This window comes from Dromiciops gliroides, chromosome 2 (genome assembly GCF_019393635.1).
Source record: "Dromiciops gliroides isolate mDroGli1 chromosome 2, mDroGli1.pri, whole genome shotgun sequence".
Taxonomy (NCBI): Eukaryota; Metazoa; Chordata; class Mammalia; order Microbiotheria; family Microbiotheriidae; genus Dromiciops; species Dromiciops gliroides.
The window spans coordinates 151,970,619-151,988,347 of record NC_057862.1 but is presented as its reverse complement, the minus strand read 5'-3'; the positions used below and the strand labels follow the sequence as shown (position 1 = coordinate 151,988,347).

The 17,729-nt window shown below is 36.4% G+C and overlaps 1 protein-coding gene across 4 annotated transcripts in view; it reads right to left on the bottom strand.

Moving 5' to 3' along the window:
- The window catches only part of MAP2K5 (mitogen-activated protein kinase kinase 5), a 292,452-nt gene that overhangs the window by 174,553 nt on the left and 100,170 nt on the right, over positions 1-17,729 (bottom strand). For all 4 annotated transcript variants that reach the window (XM_043988207.1, XM_043988206.1, XM_043988208.1 and 1 more), the window contains one exon: positions 4,825-4,864. In XM_043988207.1, coding sequence (XP_043844142.1) covers positions 4,825-4,864 — 40 coding nt within the window. The remainder of the gene's footprint in view (positions 1-4,824; positions 4,865-17,729) is intronic.

The following is a 17,729-nucleotide window of genomic DNA, read 5'->3' as shown; positions in this document are numbered from 1 at the left end:
AAAATTAAAATTCAAAGGAACTCTTCTTTTTTCCCAAAAATTTAATTTGGCTTTACATTGCCAGTCTCTTTTTTGACACCAATGAAAAATAGGCATTTCATCATTGATTTGTTTTTTAATCCAGGCACCCAAAACTACAGAAAGTTACTGTTCCTTCAGATATCAGGTTACTGACTGAAATTATGAAGTTTACTTCGGAAAGGAGAGCACTAACCAGGGTTAGCTTTTATTAAGCTAGTGAACATGTTAAAGAAGTTACTATATAACATTTGTTAGTATATTTAGTGTAAAGGAAAAATATAACCGTTTTCTAGGGTTCTCCTCTAACTGCTCCTGAAGACATGGGTCTAACAAATCATTTGACTTGGGTAAATGAATTTCATTCATCATTCTAGAGAGTCACCAAAGTCCTATAGTTGATTTTTTGGGGGAAAAGGACTATTTGTTACTCTTCGCCACATACCTCTGTGATACATGGCACTCCTTTTTCACAGTTAAGGTCAACTGAGAGGTACAAATGCCATTCTTAAAGGCAGAAGCAGAGCCATGAAAAAAACAAGTGTACTTCAAACTCTTCATTTCATTTTGCCCACTAATATAAGATATAACAACTGGCTAAGACCAGAAAATCATCAAGTTCAATGTTTTATCTCTACCAAGGATAGCACCAGGACATCTTTTGGAAGTACGTATATGTTGCTTCTGTAATATCACCTTTAAAGACCAAAATTTAATAATTCCACAAATACTTATTGAGTACCTAATATGAAAATGATACTGTCCTAGGCACAGAAGAGTAAAGAAAAGGAAGAGACATGCTTTTAAGGATCTTATGTTCTAAAAATAATAACTCTTATTTAAATAATGCTTAAAGGTTTCTGAAGTGTGGGAGCTAAGAACATACGCTAATAATTATAACATGAAGCAACATGTGAGATGTCCTAAGAGACATACAAAGTACAGCAGGTAGCCAGAGGACAGAGAGAACTAAGATGAATAGGAAAGGTTTCATGAAGAGGTAGCATATGAGATACACCTTGAAGGGGGGATAGGATTTCAAAAAAGATGGGTAGGGGAGGAGGAAGGTGGCATTGGACAAGACCAAGGGACAAGAGCAAAGTCAATACAATTCAGTATGTGTTCAATTAATAGCAAATAGTCCAGTTTGGCTGGAGCATAAGGTAAATTAAATAGGAACAGGAAGAGATAAGGCAGGAAAAGCAGGTTGGAGTAAAATCTTTTGTTGTTGTTCAGTCTTTTCAGTTGTGTCCAACTCTTCACGACCCTTTTTGGGGGGTTTCTTGGCAAAAATACTGGAGTGGTTTGCCATTTCCTTTTCCAGCTCATTTGAGAGATGAGGAAACTGAGGCAAACAGGGTTAAGTGATTTGCCTAGGTTCACATAGCTAATAAATGTCTGAGGCCAGATTTAAACTCAGGAAGATGAGTCTTCCTGACTTCAGGCCTGGCACTCTATTGGCTTTGCCACCTAGCTGCCTCAGAGTCAAATCTTAGAACTTCTTAAATGGCAGGCTAAGAGACTGGGCCTTTATTTTGTAAGGAGTAAGGGAATCATTGAAGGTTTTTAAGTAAGGAAGTGACATGATCTGACCTATATTTTAGGACGATTAATCTGGTAACAGTATATAGGATAGAATTAAAGCAAGAGTAAGAAAAGAAGCAGCAGGCAGGGAAATTGGTAAGAGGCCACTGGAATAATTCAGGAGACAGTTAATGTGGACTTGAAGTCAGGTGATAGCAATGAGGATAGCATGAGTGGAACAGATTCATCAAACAGTCAAAGGAATCAATAGAATTTGGTAACTTGTTGTGGTAAGAAAGGAAAGGGCCAAAGGAGACTGGGGGTCTCCATTAAAATAAAGGGGCAGAATTTATTTTTATGCAGATAATGACTTAGATTCTAGATGTAATGAATTTGAGGTGCTAGCTAACAGGATTCCCAGGTCACTGCATGAAATCAGAAATGCCAGACTGGGACTTTGGAGTGGTCAGGGTTAGAGATAAAGATTTAGAAATCATCTGGACAGAAGCAAAACTGAAGTCATAGGAGTCAAGAAGGAATTGCAGAGAAAAAAAGTGCTGAATTTGGAGACTTATGTTCAAATTCCAGCTCTGCCACTTACTACCAGTGTGACCTTGGATGAGTAAAATGACTTTTCTTTGGGACTCAGTTTCCTTACATAAAATTGTGTATAGGAGGGTGTGGGGGAGAAGAGGTAAATTGAGGTTCCTCACATTTCTAATCTATGATCCTAGAATATCATTAAAATGGTTGACCCTGGGGTACAGATTAGGCATGGATTCCAAATCAAAAGAGGACTTCATGTACTAGAAAAACAGGGAAGGATTATTTCTAAATCACTTTCCTGGATCATAACAAACAGCCTAAAATCCATCCATTCTGAAGTATTATTTGCATTAATTTTTCCTAAATTTATTGTATACTTAGCAACAAATATACTTGGTTTCTTATGGGCATATGGACGGGGGGGGAGGGAAAGGTGGTGTTATTTTTTGCCTATTCATAGATTTTTTTCATAATTGACTTCTATTTATAAAACTGTTTCACTACACAGAGATTACTGTCATCTACAAACATGGATGTTTCATGGTATGTACTTTTTAGCACATTTATGAAAATGTTAAAAAAAAAAAAAAGACCTTTCCCTTTGAAAAATTCAGGCACAACTCAACAGTTAGACTTTTCAATTCAGAGAAGTAATCATTTGGTTCCAAGCCTTTGTTCTCTTTTCTAAACTACTTTCCTATTTATGACAGAAGCTTTCTCCAATATCCAGTTTAGTATCATACCTATCTCTCTCTCTCTTTTTTTTTTTTTGCTGGGCAGTGAGGATTAAGTGACCAGGGTCACACAGTTAGTAAATGTCAAGTGTCTGAGGCTATATTTGAACTCAGGTCTTCCTGAATCCAGGGCCAGTGCTTTATCCACTATACCACCTAGCTGCCCATACCTATCTCTTCTAAGAGTCTATTTCCATGATGACCATTGCCCTCCTGCTCTTGCCCATATGCTTTCCTTACCCTCTTCTCCAAGCCTTCAATCTCTCAAAGAACTCTAGTAGATTAGTGGGGTATGGTTTCTCCTCAAAGGAGGCATGGTTTTTTTTTCCCCTCAAAAGATTATCCTTCCATATATTTTTAGTGATCCTACTCTATTTTCCTTCTCATTGATCTGTAGTTCACTCTATAAGCCTTATTATAGATGGGTATCACATTGGCAAATCACCAATCCACCAGTACAGTGGTCCCATTTAATCAGGATCACATAATTTAGTGAAGTTTTCCGAATTCAGTCTGTTTTTTTTAAAAAAACAAAACAAAACCCGAAACAGACATGTGACAATATGACAAATCTTTCCTTATGACTTATTTACATTTCTCAATTAATTTTGGAATAATATGTGCATTTAGAATGACATTCTAATCGCTCTAATTCAAAGTGTTATTTAGAAAATACAAAATAAATTTACTATTAGCCCATACAAAGCACAATTAGTTAAATCTACTGTTAAATATATGATGTAATATACTCAAAAAACAAATATTAATGAGTTTCAGATTATAAGTCTCACTGTTTTCTTCTATTTTTGTAAAGAATTGAAAATTAATTATATTTTTAAAAATATCCTAAATAACAACCTAACTTTCTCTGCATCCATAGGATATCAGGAAATGGGAGCCGATCAACCAATATTTGTTTAGTTCCTACTGTGTATGAGGCACTGTTCTACATGCTAGAAATAGAAATACAAAGAATGAAAATCTCTGCTCTCAGGAAGTTTTTTATTCTAACAGGAATTAAACAAGAGACAAATACAAAAAATAAAGGAAAGAAATCAAAAGAAATACTTGTTGACTGCTTGACAAATCTCAATAGCCAAATCACTTATGAAGTTACAACAATTACAGTCACAGATCTGGGAAGTAAATGCAGAGTAATGAAAAGATTGGGCTTGGAGAGAATAATATTTTTTAAAATGTCAAGACAGTGACTAGATAGAGTCTGGAAATGTGAATTCAGAAAGAAAACTGATTAATCATTAATCATTAATTATCATTAATCAGACGTTTAACCTCTCTGAATCTCAGTTTCATATATATGGAAAATGATGGGGTTGGGGCAAGATAACTTCTAATTTTTCTTCAAACCCTAAAATTCATAGGGTCTATCTTTTGGCAAAACTTCAACAGTGAACTTTGTGAACTTTTAGGCAATTTACAAAAGACAAACAATTTAGAGCTACTAGACTGAAAAACATCAGTGAATGTATTTTAAGAGCCAAATATATAAGCAAAGGAATAGATAAGGTGACTAAAATGGCTAAAATTTTCATTCATTCATTTTGGGGTGATTCTTATGCAAGAACAATTCTAGCAATATAAATTTTGTTATTTTGCTGTATATAAACACCTTATACTATTGGAATAGAAGAAATTGCTGCTGATGATAAAGAAAGGAACTGTGAAGTATTTCCTAATTTAGTATGATAAAGCCTAAGACAAATATGAGTATGTGTTTGGAATTCCAAAAGGGGGCCACGGGTATTTCTAACTACCGTCTGAAGTGGATAACTATTTCTGAAATACCTTTTGGAGGTAGTCAGAAAATATTTATTAAGTACCCAGTATATGCCAGGCATTGTGTTAAGAATGAGGTTTGAACGTAAAAGTATATTTAAAAATAACAAGCATTCATAATGCAGAATAAGACAAAAATTAGCATTAAAAATAATTTTTTAATGGAGAAAAATATACAATTTATAAAACCTTATTCACATCTTACCTTTACAGCTAATATTTTTCCACTTGGGACATGATATGCTCTGGGAAAGAAAAAAATTGAATAACTTTAAAAAATAGCTTATTGACATACTATAAATTCAATCACCATATTTATAACAATGTACAAAAATGGATTTTCAAGTAACACTAACAATGATAAATACCATTTATTAAGAACCCATTGTGTATAAAATTGTACTAAACCTTCAACAATTTGGAAGAAACAGTACATTCACATTGTATGTTCTTACTTCAATACTGTAATTTCTTTTTTTAAAATTTCTTTTTAATTTTAAATTTTTTTTGGGGGGGGCAGGCAATGAGGGTTAAGTGACTTGCCCAGGGTCACACAGCTAGTATGTGTCAAGTGTCAAGTGTCTGAGATTGGATTTGAAATCAGGTCCTCCTGAATCCAGGGCTAGTGCTTTATCCACTGCACCACCTAGCTGCCCCTCAATACTGTAATTTCAAGATGTGACTTCATTGTTGTGACTGATTTTACTGATTTAGAACACAAGTATTATGTGGCTTAGTAGATGTCCTCATAAGTTGGCAAAGGCAAAAAAAAGTACTACCTGGTAGGAAGCATTCTGGAGAAACACTGCACATATCTACATAAAATGTTTAATGTTTTATTCTGTGACATACTCAGAAATGCTGAATTTCTAGCAAAATGATATCTGATGATAGACATACCCTGATTAAAGCCACCATTTGATTCAGGGGGAAAAGTGCTAGGAAAAAAAAAAAAAACAAACACCAAGAAGGAAAGGAGAAGCTATCTACATAGAAACAAAAGAATGGGGTGATAAGTTAAAGAATGGTAAAATAACAAGTGAGAAGAAATTGTTTAAAGAAATGTTAAGAAGTAGGGCTTCTACAAACTAAATGCTAAGAAATCACACTGGAACCTTTTATATTTAATGTAATGTGGCTTTCTGCACCTAGACAGCACTGAATTTATATTCTAAAAGGAATTCTATAAGCACTATAATCTAGAAGCAATTTGACTTATATAAAAATTTCAATACAAACAAGTTATCCCAAGTTATCCTGTTAGCCTAAGTCACTAAAAGGAAAAAGAAGCAAATCTGTTTGCTTAGAGCTAAGATCTTGCCACATATGAGAGTTTATACATTATCCAGAGTTGGCTGTTCTTCCAATTTCCATGAGTGGTATAAGATGTGCAGACCAAAGGCCCAGGAAAACAGTTTATCTATTCCTAACTCCATCAATGACTAAAAATATCTGCACTGACAAGCATTTGGAAAATCATTTTATTGTGCTCCCAACATTTAGTTGGTACTATTACATCAGCCAAATTGGATCTTCCATCTACTCTGCATGTATTTAGTATGCATTAATGTGTGAATATGTTGTCTTTTCCATTAGACTAAGCTCTTTGAAGACAAAGACTTTTCTTTTTCTTTTTATCCCCAGTACTTAGCATAGACCCTAGCATACAATAAATATTTTAAAAATATTTGCTAATTGCTTCTAAAACATTAGTTTCCACTTTAGGAAGAAGGATTTGTCTGATGGGCAGGTGTTTCTAAAAGTTAGGATTGTAACTTTTGTTAGGGAAACTTAACTGGAAATAACTTCCTATATTGTTTGTTTGTTTCTTTGTTATGGAGGGGCAATTGGGGTTAAGTGACTTGCCCAAGGTCATAGAGCTGGTAAGTATCCAGTGTCTGAGGCCAGATTTGAACTCAGGTCCTCCTGAATCCAGGGCATTATCCACTGCACCACCTAGCTGCCCCCTCCTTAGCTTTAATCAATTGAGATAAATATTTTGAAAACATTTGCCACCAAAGGGCAATGGTGAGAAGTATGATGGGCATGAACAGGTTGCAAAAATTACAAATGAGGAATTTTCTGGGAGAAGCAAGGCTGTAAACAGAGAAATATCTGACTAGAAAAAAGACAGAATGGTCAGGTAACCAAAACAAGGGACAACCAATAGAAAGTTAGCCTACCAATTCCAGTGGTATCCATGCCATATCAAAAGAACATAAAAGAAGTCTCTTATATCAGATACAATGGAACCCTTGTAGTGGATTTAGGAGAGGATGTGGACAACAGGGATGTGTTATGCTTGGTACCAGCAGAGTGTCTACATCAACAAAATCACATATCTACATCACTGAAATTCAGCTTACATTAGACCTTACTTGTATTGTTTTAACTATTTAAGTACCAATATGATTGTAAAATCTTGGACAAGTCACTAACCCTTTAATTCTTTTTTTCAAATTTTTTCAAATTTTATTTTTTATTTAGAATTTTATTTTTCTCAAATGCAAAAACAAATTTTAACATCAATTTTTAAAACGTTGTGTTCCAAATAAACCCTTTAATTCTATAATCCCATACATTCTTTAAGAACTGGAGTTCATTATAGGTACACCTCACAGTATAAGCTAAAAAAATTTATACTTACCAAAGAAATTAATTTGAGAGTGATTATTCATCATTATTCCAAAGTATTCTTTTGAGTTATAAAAGGATTTATTGCGACATTTTGCTAAATAGTTAGCTCTTCAAAGGTATGGAAAATATGTTTCAATTTAAAAGATTCAATAATATACAAATCTTCAAAAATTTACGTTTTATACTTTATAATACTAGTGTTGGGGAAGAGAACACACTCCAGGCTTGTAGCTTAGGCAATAAATGCAGATTCAACAAATATCGAATGTCAATTGTGCAAGTCACTGTGTCAAGCACTACACAAAGATAATGACCCTATTCTCAAGGAAGTAACAACCACCTAAGAGGGGAAACAACATATGGTACAACAAAGACCTAGACAAGTATAATAGAGTGGTTCGAGGCAAAGTTCGATAATAAATTTGAAAAAGAGATTAATTTCACCAGAAGGCATGGGCAGGATGAACGGGTCAGTGAAGATTTCTTGGAGGAGGTGTAATCCTCACTTTGAGCCTTCATGATAAGAAGGTATGTCAACAGATCATAGGATCAGAGACTTAAAGCTAGAAAAGTCCTTACAGCTATCTAATCCAACCCCTTCATTTTACAGATGAAGAAACTGAGGTTCAGAAAGGTTTACTGACTCCCTAGAATGGCAAAGCAAATTAGTGTTAGAGGTAGGATTTGCACCTTGGATTTCTTGACTCCAAGTTCAGCACATTATCCACTCTGCCACACTGCCTCTCTGGAGAGGATGGAAACAGGGAGCTGTTTCAGTTTCAGACTTTTAGAGTATGTAAAGTAGGATAATTATTTTTTAAAATGTTTTGTTAATGCATTTTAACCACATTTATTTCCTAATAATCCCTGCCACAGTACCCCATAAGAGACAATATAGCAGAGAAAGAACTGATGGTACCTGAATACAGATGGAAGTATATTTTGTTGTTGTTGTTAGTTCCTTTTTCTAAAGTTTTTTTTTTGTCTGCTATGTTTTGCACAATTGCATATGTATAACATATATTGAATTGCTTGAGTTCTTATGGGGGAATAGGGAGGAAGGATGAGAATTTGGAACACAAAGCTTTAAAAATTGATGTTACAATTTGTTTTTACATGTAATATGGAAAAAAATTCTAAATTGATTAATTAAAAAATTAAGAAATCATCAAAAAAGAGGCAAAATAGCATAGTTGGACAGAAAACTCTACTTGGAGGCTGGAAAACATGGGTTCAAATCCTGCTTCTGATATATACTAGTGCTATGACCCATGGCAAAAGCTTTAACCTCAGTTTCTGACTATTTAAAAGTCATTTGCAGCATTTAATTCACAGATAATATATGTAAAGTGTTTTGCAAACTTTATATATCACCTGTTACCTTTTCTCCTAACTGAATAACAGAAAGGTTAAACAAAACTGACATACAATGACTAAGAATGACAGAATAAGTAATATTACGTGTCCTTGGCATAATACCTTTTTACAGAGAGGAAAGGAGTGTGTTTCAACATCAGTCATTTAGAACCAATATCGATTACAATGAATACAAGTCTTGCTGCCTTTTTGTGTGGTTTTTTCATTTATATTTAGTCATTGTGCATTTTCTTCTGGTATTGATTTCTCCACTCTGTGGAGTCTTCCTATACTTTTTGGAATTCTTTATATTGTCATTCATTACAGTGCAGAACCATTCCATTCCATTAATATATAACAATGTGTTCAGTCATTCAGCCCAAATGATGGGTTCCTATTTTGCTTCCAGTTTTGAGCTACTCCAAAAAAAGGGTTTTATTAGTATTTTGGCATATATAATACTTGTATATAGTTATTTCCTTAAGGAAATTATTTAACCCATGGTATATATATAATTCCATTTAATACCAAAATAGATAAAAGGGTTCTGCTGTGCTCAGCAGTTCATTATCTGGCAGAAGAGTTAATCTGAAATGTGATTCAAAAGAATAGCTAAAAAAAAAAAAAAACAAAAGAATAGTTACTGTACTTGTATGCAAATGCAGATAACGTGACATGTTAGAATATGATAGCATTCTTTCTGTTTTTCATTAACTATTGCTATCTTACTCTAAGTTTGAATGTTAAAACTACCAATTGAGAATAATAATGTGAAGGTAAGACAATTGAATGGATAGACCAAGATTTAAGAGTAAAAAATTTTTAAATGGTGTTGTTATTCTGAGTAACAAGAGTACAAAACATCTGGACTTTTGAGATAAGCAGTAGTGATAAGAATATGATCAGGAGATAGTCTAATATATACTGTACTGGACAGTTTGGCAACTTAATTAGCTTGTCAAGAAAACTGATCCCTTTTCCAAAAGGGAGATCTCATGTTTCCAAGTGAATTAAAAGGAAAGACTTGATGATTTAATTATGATGCACGCCAATTCATCCGTGGAAGTTTGGGTTGGATTTCCAGCAATGGAGAGATCTCTGGTTTGGTTTACAGTGCATTGACAGTACCAATTTAACATTTAATTATCATAGAGAATTGGATCACAAAGATGATGCCAGGCAGATGGGCAGAATATATCCCTCAGCTTTGCAAATGGCATACTACTTGGGAGAAAAGGAACTTGTTTACTTTAGACTGATACTGCATCTCAATTGTCTTGACCTTCCTCAACACATTAACTGTAAAGTGATTAATGAAGTTTGAATAGAAGCTTTGGTTACACCAAAAGACAACTGTACACCTCTTCAGTGTTTTAATTAACAGCTAACACTTCAAATTAGTCTGTAGTTGCCACAGTAATTACCTGTTCCAATGAGTGTATGGGGGAAACATTTTTATAAGATTTTTTTAGTGCCTAGTCCATTTTCTTTATCAATTCAATTGAACAAGCATTTAAACATCTACAACATATATCAGGCATGGTGCTTGGTTGAGAAGGTCCAAAGATAAGGACAAAACAGTTCCTGATAATAAGAAGCTTATATTTACAATATGTATACAGAGAATTCACTTTAAAGTAGGTGTGTATATTCACATACACATACATACATATATACATACACACAGATACAGATAGTAAATACCAAGTAATTTTAATGGCAGTAGGGAGAACACTAACAAGTGGTAGGATCAGAAGGAAACGGCTCTTGAGCTGAGCTCTGAAGAGAGCTAGGGATTCCAGGAAGTAGAAGTGAGGGGAGAGAACATTTCAGGCACAGGGGACAAACTGTATAAAGCAGAGGTTCTTATCCAGGGATGTACACCCTGTGGATTTATTTAACGAAGTACCTGAACATAGATGGGGGGAGGGGAACGACTACATCTTGATTTTCATTACTGCTTGGTTTTCTTTGTAATCCTATGTATTTTATCTTGTGCATTTAAAAACATGATTCTGAGAAGGGGTTCACAGGCTCCATCAGATTGCCAAAGGGGTTCAGAACAGGAAAAAAAAAACAATGCCTGGTTTGTGAAATCAGAGATGAAATGTCATGTATAGAGAACAGGAAGCAATATAGTTTGGCTGGAATTAAGAGTTTGTAAGGGCAAATAATGTAAAATAAGTCCAGAAAGATTCAAATTAGCTTGTAGGCCACTAAAATATCTAGGGCAAGAAAGTAACAAATTGAGAGGTACTTTAGGATTATCACTTAAATAGCTGTGTGGATGTTGGACTGGAGAAAGGAAATACTGGAAGCACTAGGATGCAATCTATTACTGTAATTCAGCTGAAAGAGATGAGGACCTGAAGGTACTGGTGGCATGAATAAGAAGGAGACAAATGTGAGATGTTATGGAGGCAGAATTGGTAAGACCTGACAAATGAGTGACTATGAATGTCATAGATATTATGGGAAAATGTCCAGTTTTCAAAATCAAGTATGTTACACTGCATGAGTAATTGGACCTGTAATTTCATTGGAAGGAATGGCACCGTGCTAAGCACTTTACAAATACCATCACATTTGATCCTCACAACAAGCTTGGAAGGTAGGTTCTATTACTATGATCCTCATTTTGCAACTGAGGAAACTGAAACCAACAGAGATTAAGTGACTTGCCCAGGGTCACACAGCTAGTAAGTATCTGAGGCTGTATTTGTTATCGGGTCTTCCTGACTCTAGGCCTGGGACTCTATTCATACCACCTAACTGCCTAGTTCCCTATTAACATGAGGAACTCTCAAATGAGAAAATTCCCTCTACCAAAAAATAATGGTACTTTTTTATACCAGATGTTCTTGTTAAATTAAAAATAAAAATAAATATTTTTTAAAATAACAATAATAAAAATAGTAACAGTATTATAATGAATCAACTTAGGAGACAAAGAGTTGAAACTGGAACTTAAAATATTTTGATGTAGATGAAAATGATGTCTTACAAGGTTTCATTTTTATCTAAATTCTCCCTATTTGTACTTTACTTACACTGTCATGTACAGGCCTTTATCTTAGCAGAATCAAACATCCCATGATCATCATAGCAGGAGAAATTTAATTTCTCCTTCTATTTGTATCAATGGTCAGAAAAAGCTGCTACCTTAAATGTATACATGGACCTTTCCTTAATGTGTGCAACAACAGATGTCCTACATGAAATAAATGAGATGAGTGTTGAATAAACTCCTAAAGCTCCTATTAGTTTCTAGATTAAACTGATAAACTACTAATTTCCAAAGCACTAAAAATAAACTCTCCACTTTCTTCATTTTCAACTAAAATCAGAACCTAAAACCAAGAATGTCAATAGAAACTCATCTGTGCTTTAAGAAAAACACTTATTAATCTACCCAGGAGATATGACCTTAATTTTACACTTCTGTAAAAAGACTTATTCCTTCTGGGAACATTCTATCAATGCAATATCCAACCTGTTGTAGTATAGAACCACATTGTGCTAAAGGAGTCCTTTTGAAATAAGATGATAAAAATATGCAATCAGAAAGTTTTATGGCAGGTATTAAAAAAGTATGTTGGATATAATCAATAAATTTGCCAATTTTAAGGGAAATCATAATACCTTTGTGATGATGCCAAATATTTGAAAGCAATGTATATAAAATTCCTCTACTTATGTCTTCCCCTAATGTCTTATCAAGATATGGAGGAGCCCTGTGTTCTTAAAGGCATGTTCTACCAAGTCAGATTATGTGTCTTTCATTTGATGACCAGTCTATCTAAGCATGGCTCATCATTAGATGGCTGACTATTAGGCCCACAAACCTGGATGGGGAAAAAATTACATCTTTATTTTCATTAACCTCTAAGTGAAATTTGCATTTCCTTCAATTATTTAAAAATGCAATTCGGAGAAGGGACCTATAGGTTTCACTAGATTGCCAAAGAAGTCCATGACACACAAAATGGCTAATAACTCTTTGTTTACAGCATACAGTCCCATTAATAGAACATAAAAGCAATTATTCTCATCTGATACTGATGGGAAGAAAGCAATGATCCATTATGTCTCTGTAATGACTGGAATGAGGCCACCTGCTGGAGACTTACTGTAGCAAAGCTCCACCATGAGGAGAAGGCCTCTGAGGGCAAGCCATGTGGTCAAGGTCCTTAGCGACAGGAAGTGACGTTTCCTCACGGGTACTGTCTATCAAGGCTACCAGCCAATCAACTTGAGGAGCCTCTCATTTCTGGGAGGAGGACATGAAGTAGGAAGCAGACACTGATGGAGGGGTTCTGTCTCTTTTTGGTTCCTGACCTCGCCATGGTGGGTCGGATGATGGGGTCTCTTAGAAATAGTTAGATTTTTACCTTTCTCTCTGATCCTAATGCTCTTTAATAAATACTTAAACATTTAAATACTCTTGCTAAAGCTTATAATTTATTGGCGACCACTCATTAGATTTTAGATAGTATAGCTAGAATTCTACCCCCTTACATCTCTATGATGAAGCATGATGACCACCACAACAGAGAGGTGATAGACTAGGGGTGTGGAACAAGATATTTTTGGACATGGCCAATGTGTGGATGTGTTTTGCTTGACTATACTTATCTATTACAAGAAAGGCTTAAAAAATGTGGAGGGTGTATTGGGGGAAAAGGGAGTTAGTTCTAATAATGACAAATCATGTCATGATAAAATCCACGATAAAGAGGAACTGAGGCATAAAGGTCTGAGCATGACCAATTTATGTCAATAAATGGGATCCAAGACTGCTCAGTCATCAAGGATGCATTTGGCAGTCAGAGCAGCTCTTTTGGTGGGGGCAGGGCAATGAGGGTTAAGTGACTTGCCCAGGGTCACACAGCTGGTAAGTGTCAAGTGTCTGAGGCTGGATTTGAACTCAGGTCCTCCTGAATCCAAGGCCGGTGCTTTATCTACTGCGCCACCTGGCTGCCTCCAGAGCAGCTATTTTAGGCAGCTGAAAATGTAGAAAGTTATACAGGGTACAAAAATTGTCCAATGATACAAATTACATCTAAGACTGTGATTGGTCTGACCCAGAAATGGAGGTTGGGCTATGCTCAGCCTGACTCAGAGGGGACATTTCTATAATCCAAGGCAATGGGAAAAACAACATATCACAGTTGACTACCATCCCCTGGAAAGCCCCCTGGTCAGCAAAGTTCACAGATCAGAATTTTTGTGGCTGATATTCAGCCCATAAGAATGAGGAAGTTAAACTCCTTATAAATTTTACTAATTAGGGCCTATAAAATTAAATCTGAGTTTAATTCACAAATATTGATTCTGATTAGATACAATTCCCAATCAATTTCAATTTCACAATTACCCCCCTTTGATCCTTGAAAGACCTGTTTTTCATGAGTCATTGACTTTGAGCTCTCCTATGACCAGTGAGTTGACAAACTGGTTGGGGCAGTCCCCTTCAATGGTGCACTGGGAGATAAGAAGAGAAATGGGCACTAGCTTATAGGCAATTTCATTTCGAGTACATTTATAATAATATCTTATTAAAACTAAGGGGGGGCAGCTAGATGGCGAATTGGATAAAGCACTGGCCCAGGATTGAGGAGCACCTGAGTTCAAATGCGGCCTCAGACACTTGACACTTACTAGTTGTGTGACCCTGGGCAAGTCACTTAACCCTCATTGCCCCCAAAACAAACAAACAAAAATACCTATTTAAAAAAAAAAAACCTAAGGGAGATTAGTAATAATTAAACAGAAATGAGAAGACCTTCATCAGTACTGTATTTAATGATATGTTAAGGAATTAAGTGTACTTTGTAATGAGGATATAGCTAGAATCAACATACTGATCTTTGTGTGTGGTAGGGCAGTGATCTTAGTTAGCTGGGTAGCTGTTAGTGTCACTATCTCGTTGTAAAGATTCTCTAAGTGTGAGAAGGGAACAGAACCAAGTTCTTCCAAGTCTAAAATCTATTGAGATCACTAATCTTTTTATTTCTGCTGGGAATCAGAAGGGTTACGTCAGAAGGTGATAAGCCAGGCAGATGGGCAAACCAGTTTTAGTAATTATACAGTCAAGGCTATTCTAGAACAAATTAAGAATTGCGTTAGGGTCACTAGTCCCCATGCTAACTGGATAGTTTTTGATTGACCAGGGAGGTCTTGACATTTTTAAGTAACGGTTGTAAAAAGTGAATTTGGGGGGGGGCATGAATCACCAGAGCCATTAAAGAAATGGGTTTTAGCACAGACTAATTCATTTGCCTTATTAATGTCAGGAAAAGGAAGAGTGAGGGTACAATTTATCTGGTTTCCCTAATCAAAAGGGGTATTCTCACTCTCATTTCTCCCAATACAAAGAGGAAAGGCCAGTAATGACTGTGTAAGAATGAATGGAAGGATCCTATTTTTATAGATTCCAAATGTCTCATTAGTTTTCAATGTTGCACTGAGTTTAACTGAAATCTCAAACTCCTTAAGGGATTTGATTGTCATGGACACTGTAACATTTCATATTGACTAATCCCAATCAGTCTGGTTAATCTTAAAATCAGGAAAGGTGAAAGGTGCAAATGGTCCCACAAAAGAGATTACTTTCTTTCAGGTGCTATCTGAGGCAGAGTTTCAGAGACCTGGATAGGACTGCTCTGGTGGAAATAATGACAGACCCAATACCCATGAGATCCAATAAATCTAGAGTTATACGGGTCCTATTTAGCTATATAGGTGGACAATAGAGTTCTTATTTATTCAATCATTAATGTGAACAGAGAGGGCAATGGGCAATAACACTAGAATCATCACCAGATGGCATCTAGGAAGTTTGCACAAGAGCAGAGCAACAATAAGATCAGTGAGATAAATACCAACACAGAATGCAACCATTTTTTCATTTCCATATAAAAAAGAATATTCCCCCAAGGGAGGCTATTTCCTTCTAAAATTACAGGAGATACAAAAGTGGAAGGTGAGGGTGTGCTAGAATTAGTTAGTGTAGGTACAGAAATAAGAGACTTAGTTGAAGCAGTTGGCTCAATAAAAGAAGAAAAGTTGAGCCACCAAGCACTTCCAGTTCTGCTAAATCTAAGAGCAGGAGTACTAGATGTAACAGTAGGTCTCTGAGTTGTGGGATGGCCAGCCCTAGCTCTGGGATTTGTTTTACAAAGCAGGGAAGGATTCTCAAAATCATAACTATTGTAGGAGTAGAGACTGGTTTTACCTGGTGATTCCTTCGGCCTACACCTGAAGGAAAAGGAGATGACTATGGACAAGAGTGCTAAGATTAAATCAATATAACAAGGATTAAAATGCCAGGTGGTTGTTTACATAGGTCTTGAGGTAGCCTATGCTCATCAAACAAGGAGGTGCTTTGCAATTCCTCTGAGTCTTCATCAGTTATAATTATTGTTGGATAATTAGGGTTAGAAGATAGTCTGGGATCCTTTAACTCATCTATTTTAGAGCAGGCATCTATCTGCTTCTCAAAATCTATCTCTTCTACCTTAGAGAAGTGCTCATCTGCTTTCTTCTAAAAGGAATTCTTTTCCTAGTGGGTAGAGAGAGTAGTTGGAGTCCAATTTTAGAATAGATGACTCTTACTGAGGTCAGCAATCCTATTGTTTCAATTTTTCAGCTGCTTGGCTCCCATCTTACAGCAATTATAGACCTCTAAAAGTATTAGATAGATGATGATGTCTAATAATAGTACTGGGACCCACAGAGGAAAAACACATTTCATCTATTTCCTCTGGGAAGGACAAAGTGGAGGGCAGGGGCTATCTCACCCTGATGTTTGAAAAGTAGGGGTCACAGGGACTAGCATTTTCATATTCTCTAAAGAGGACTGGTTTGTATAACTTTTCCTATGAAAATGAAGAGTCTCTATTAGAAGTTTCCAGTAATCCCACTGTAAGAGTAGAAGGCTGAGATGTAGACATGAGGGAGGAAGGTCTATGGATGGGTATACAGGAAAGTTCACCTTTTGGTCCAATTCCTGGCCAGTGTGGAAATTTATTTTGATTTGGGGACCCTATCTTTAGGCTGAGATTAGAAAGCCTTAGGCCCTCAGGGTCTCTCCCCCTCCTCCTCAGCTTCAGCTGAGCAAAAAAGCCCCGTGGGCTATACAAGACGCCAGGTCAGACAGCTGGGGGGAAAAAAAGCCCCCAGCTCCCTCCAACCTGAGTGGAGCTATCTGAAAGATAGCCTGTGAGGCATGAGGCTCGAGAGCACACCGTTCCCGCCCCCCCCCACCACCAGCTGCAGCTCTGGCTGGTGGATTAGCTTGGTCTGTGGGGGCCAAGGAAGCCCCGAGATTTGAGTGGAGAGAAGAAAAGGTATATATAGACCTGGGAATGAGACAGGAGGGGGGAAACGGACTAGAAAAAGAAGGAGCGAGGACGGACTAGATAGAGAGAAGAGATTGAGGAGGGGCTGACTAGAGGGGAGCTCGGACAAGGACAAGAACGGAGGAGAGTTTGGTTCGGAAAAGGAGAGACGGGGCTGACAAGGTTACAGGCCTTAATACAAACCAGGGAAAGTGTAACGTGCCCTGAGGCTGGAGGCGGCTAAGGCCCTTATTGCATTCAAGAAGTTCGAAGCGCAGCAGGTGGGAAAGAGACCGCAGGAAAGCAGTCAGGTTGTACATTTTATTTCCCTGTATTCCTAATTTGAAATAGTATCTCATAAATAAACTCTGCTTTGATTATTTGGTTAAGAGGCTTCTTAATCTTTAGTCTATCAGTTTGGGAGCAGTGTGGTGGAACTTTATAAACGGCCCACATTAAATTAACATAGTCAGATAGCCAAATAGTCAACAGCCCCCAGTTTGGTCATCCATAGCATCAGTCCCCCCAAATCAAATTAAGCCCAGTCAGTCAAAATATTCTAACACCAGTATAAACTATTGCTGGGATTGCAGATCAAAAGACCCCTCCATCTCAGTCAGCATTGCAGGGATAGACCAGAGCAAGCAAAGGGCACCATCCAGCGTTAAGAGGAGGATATGAGGAAGGGGGTATTGTATCCTCAGATCTGGTACTGCTCTCTATGCATTTTACATATCATAAAACCAAGGATCACAAGGTCTACTATACATAACAA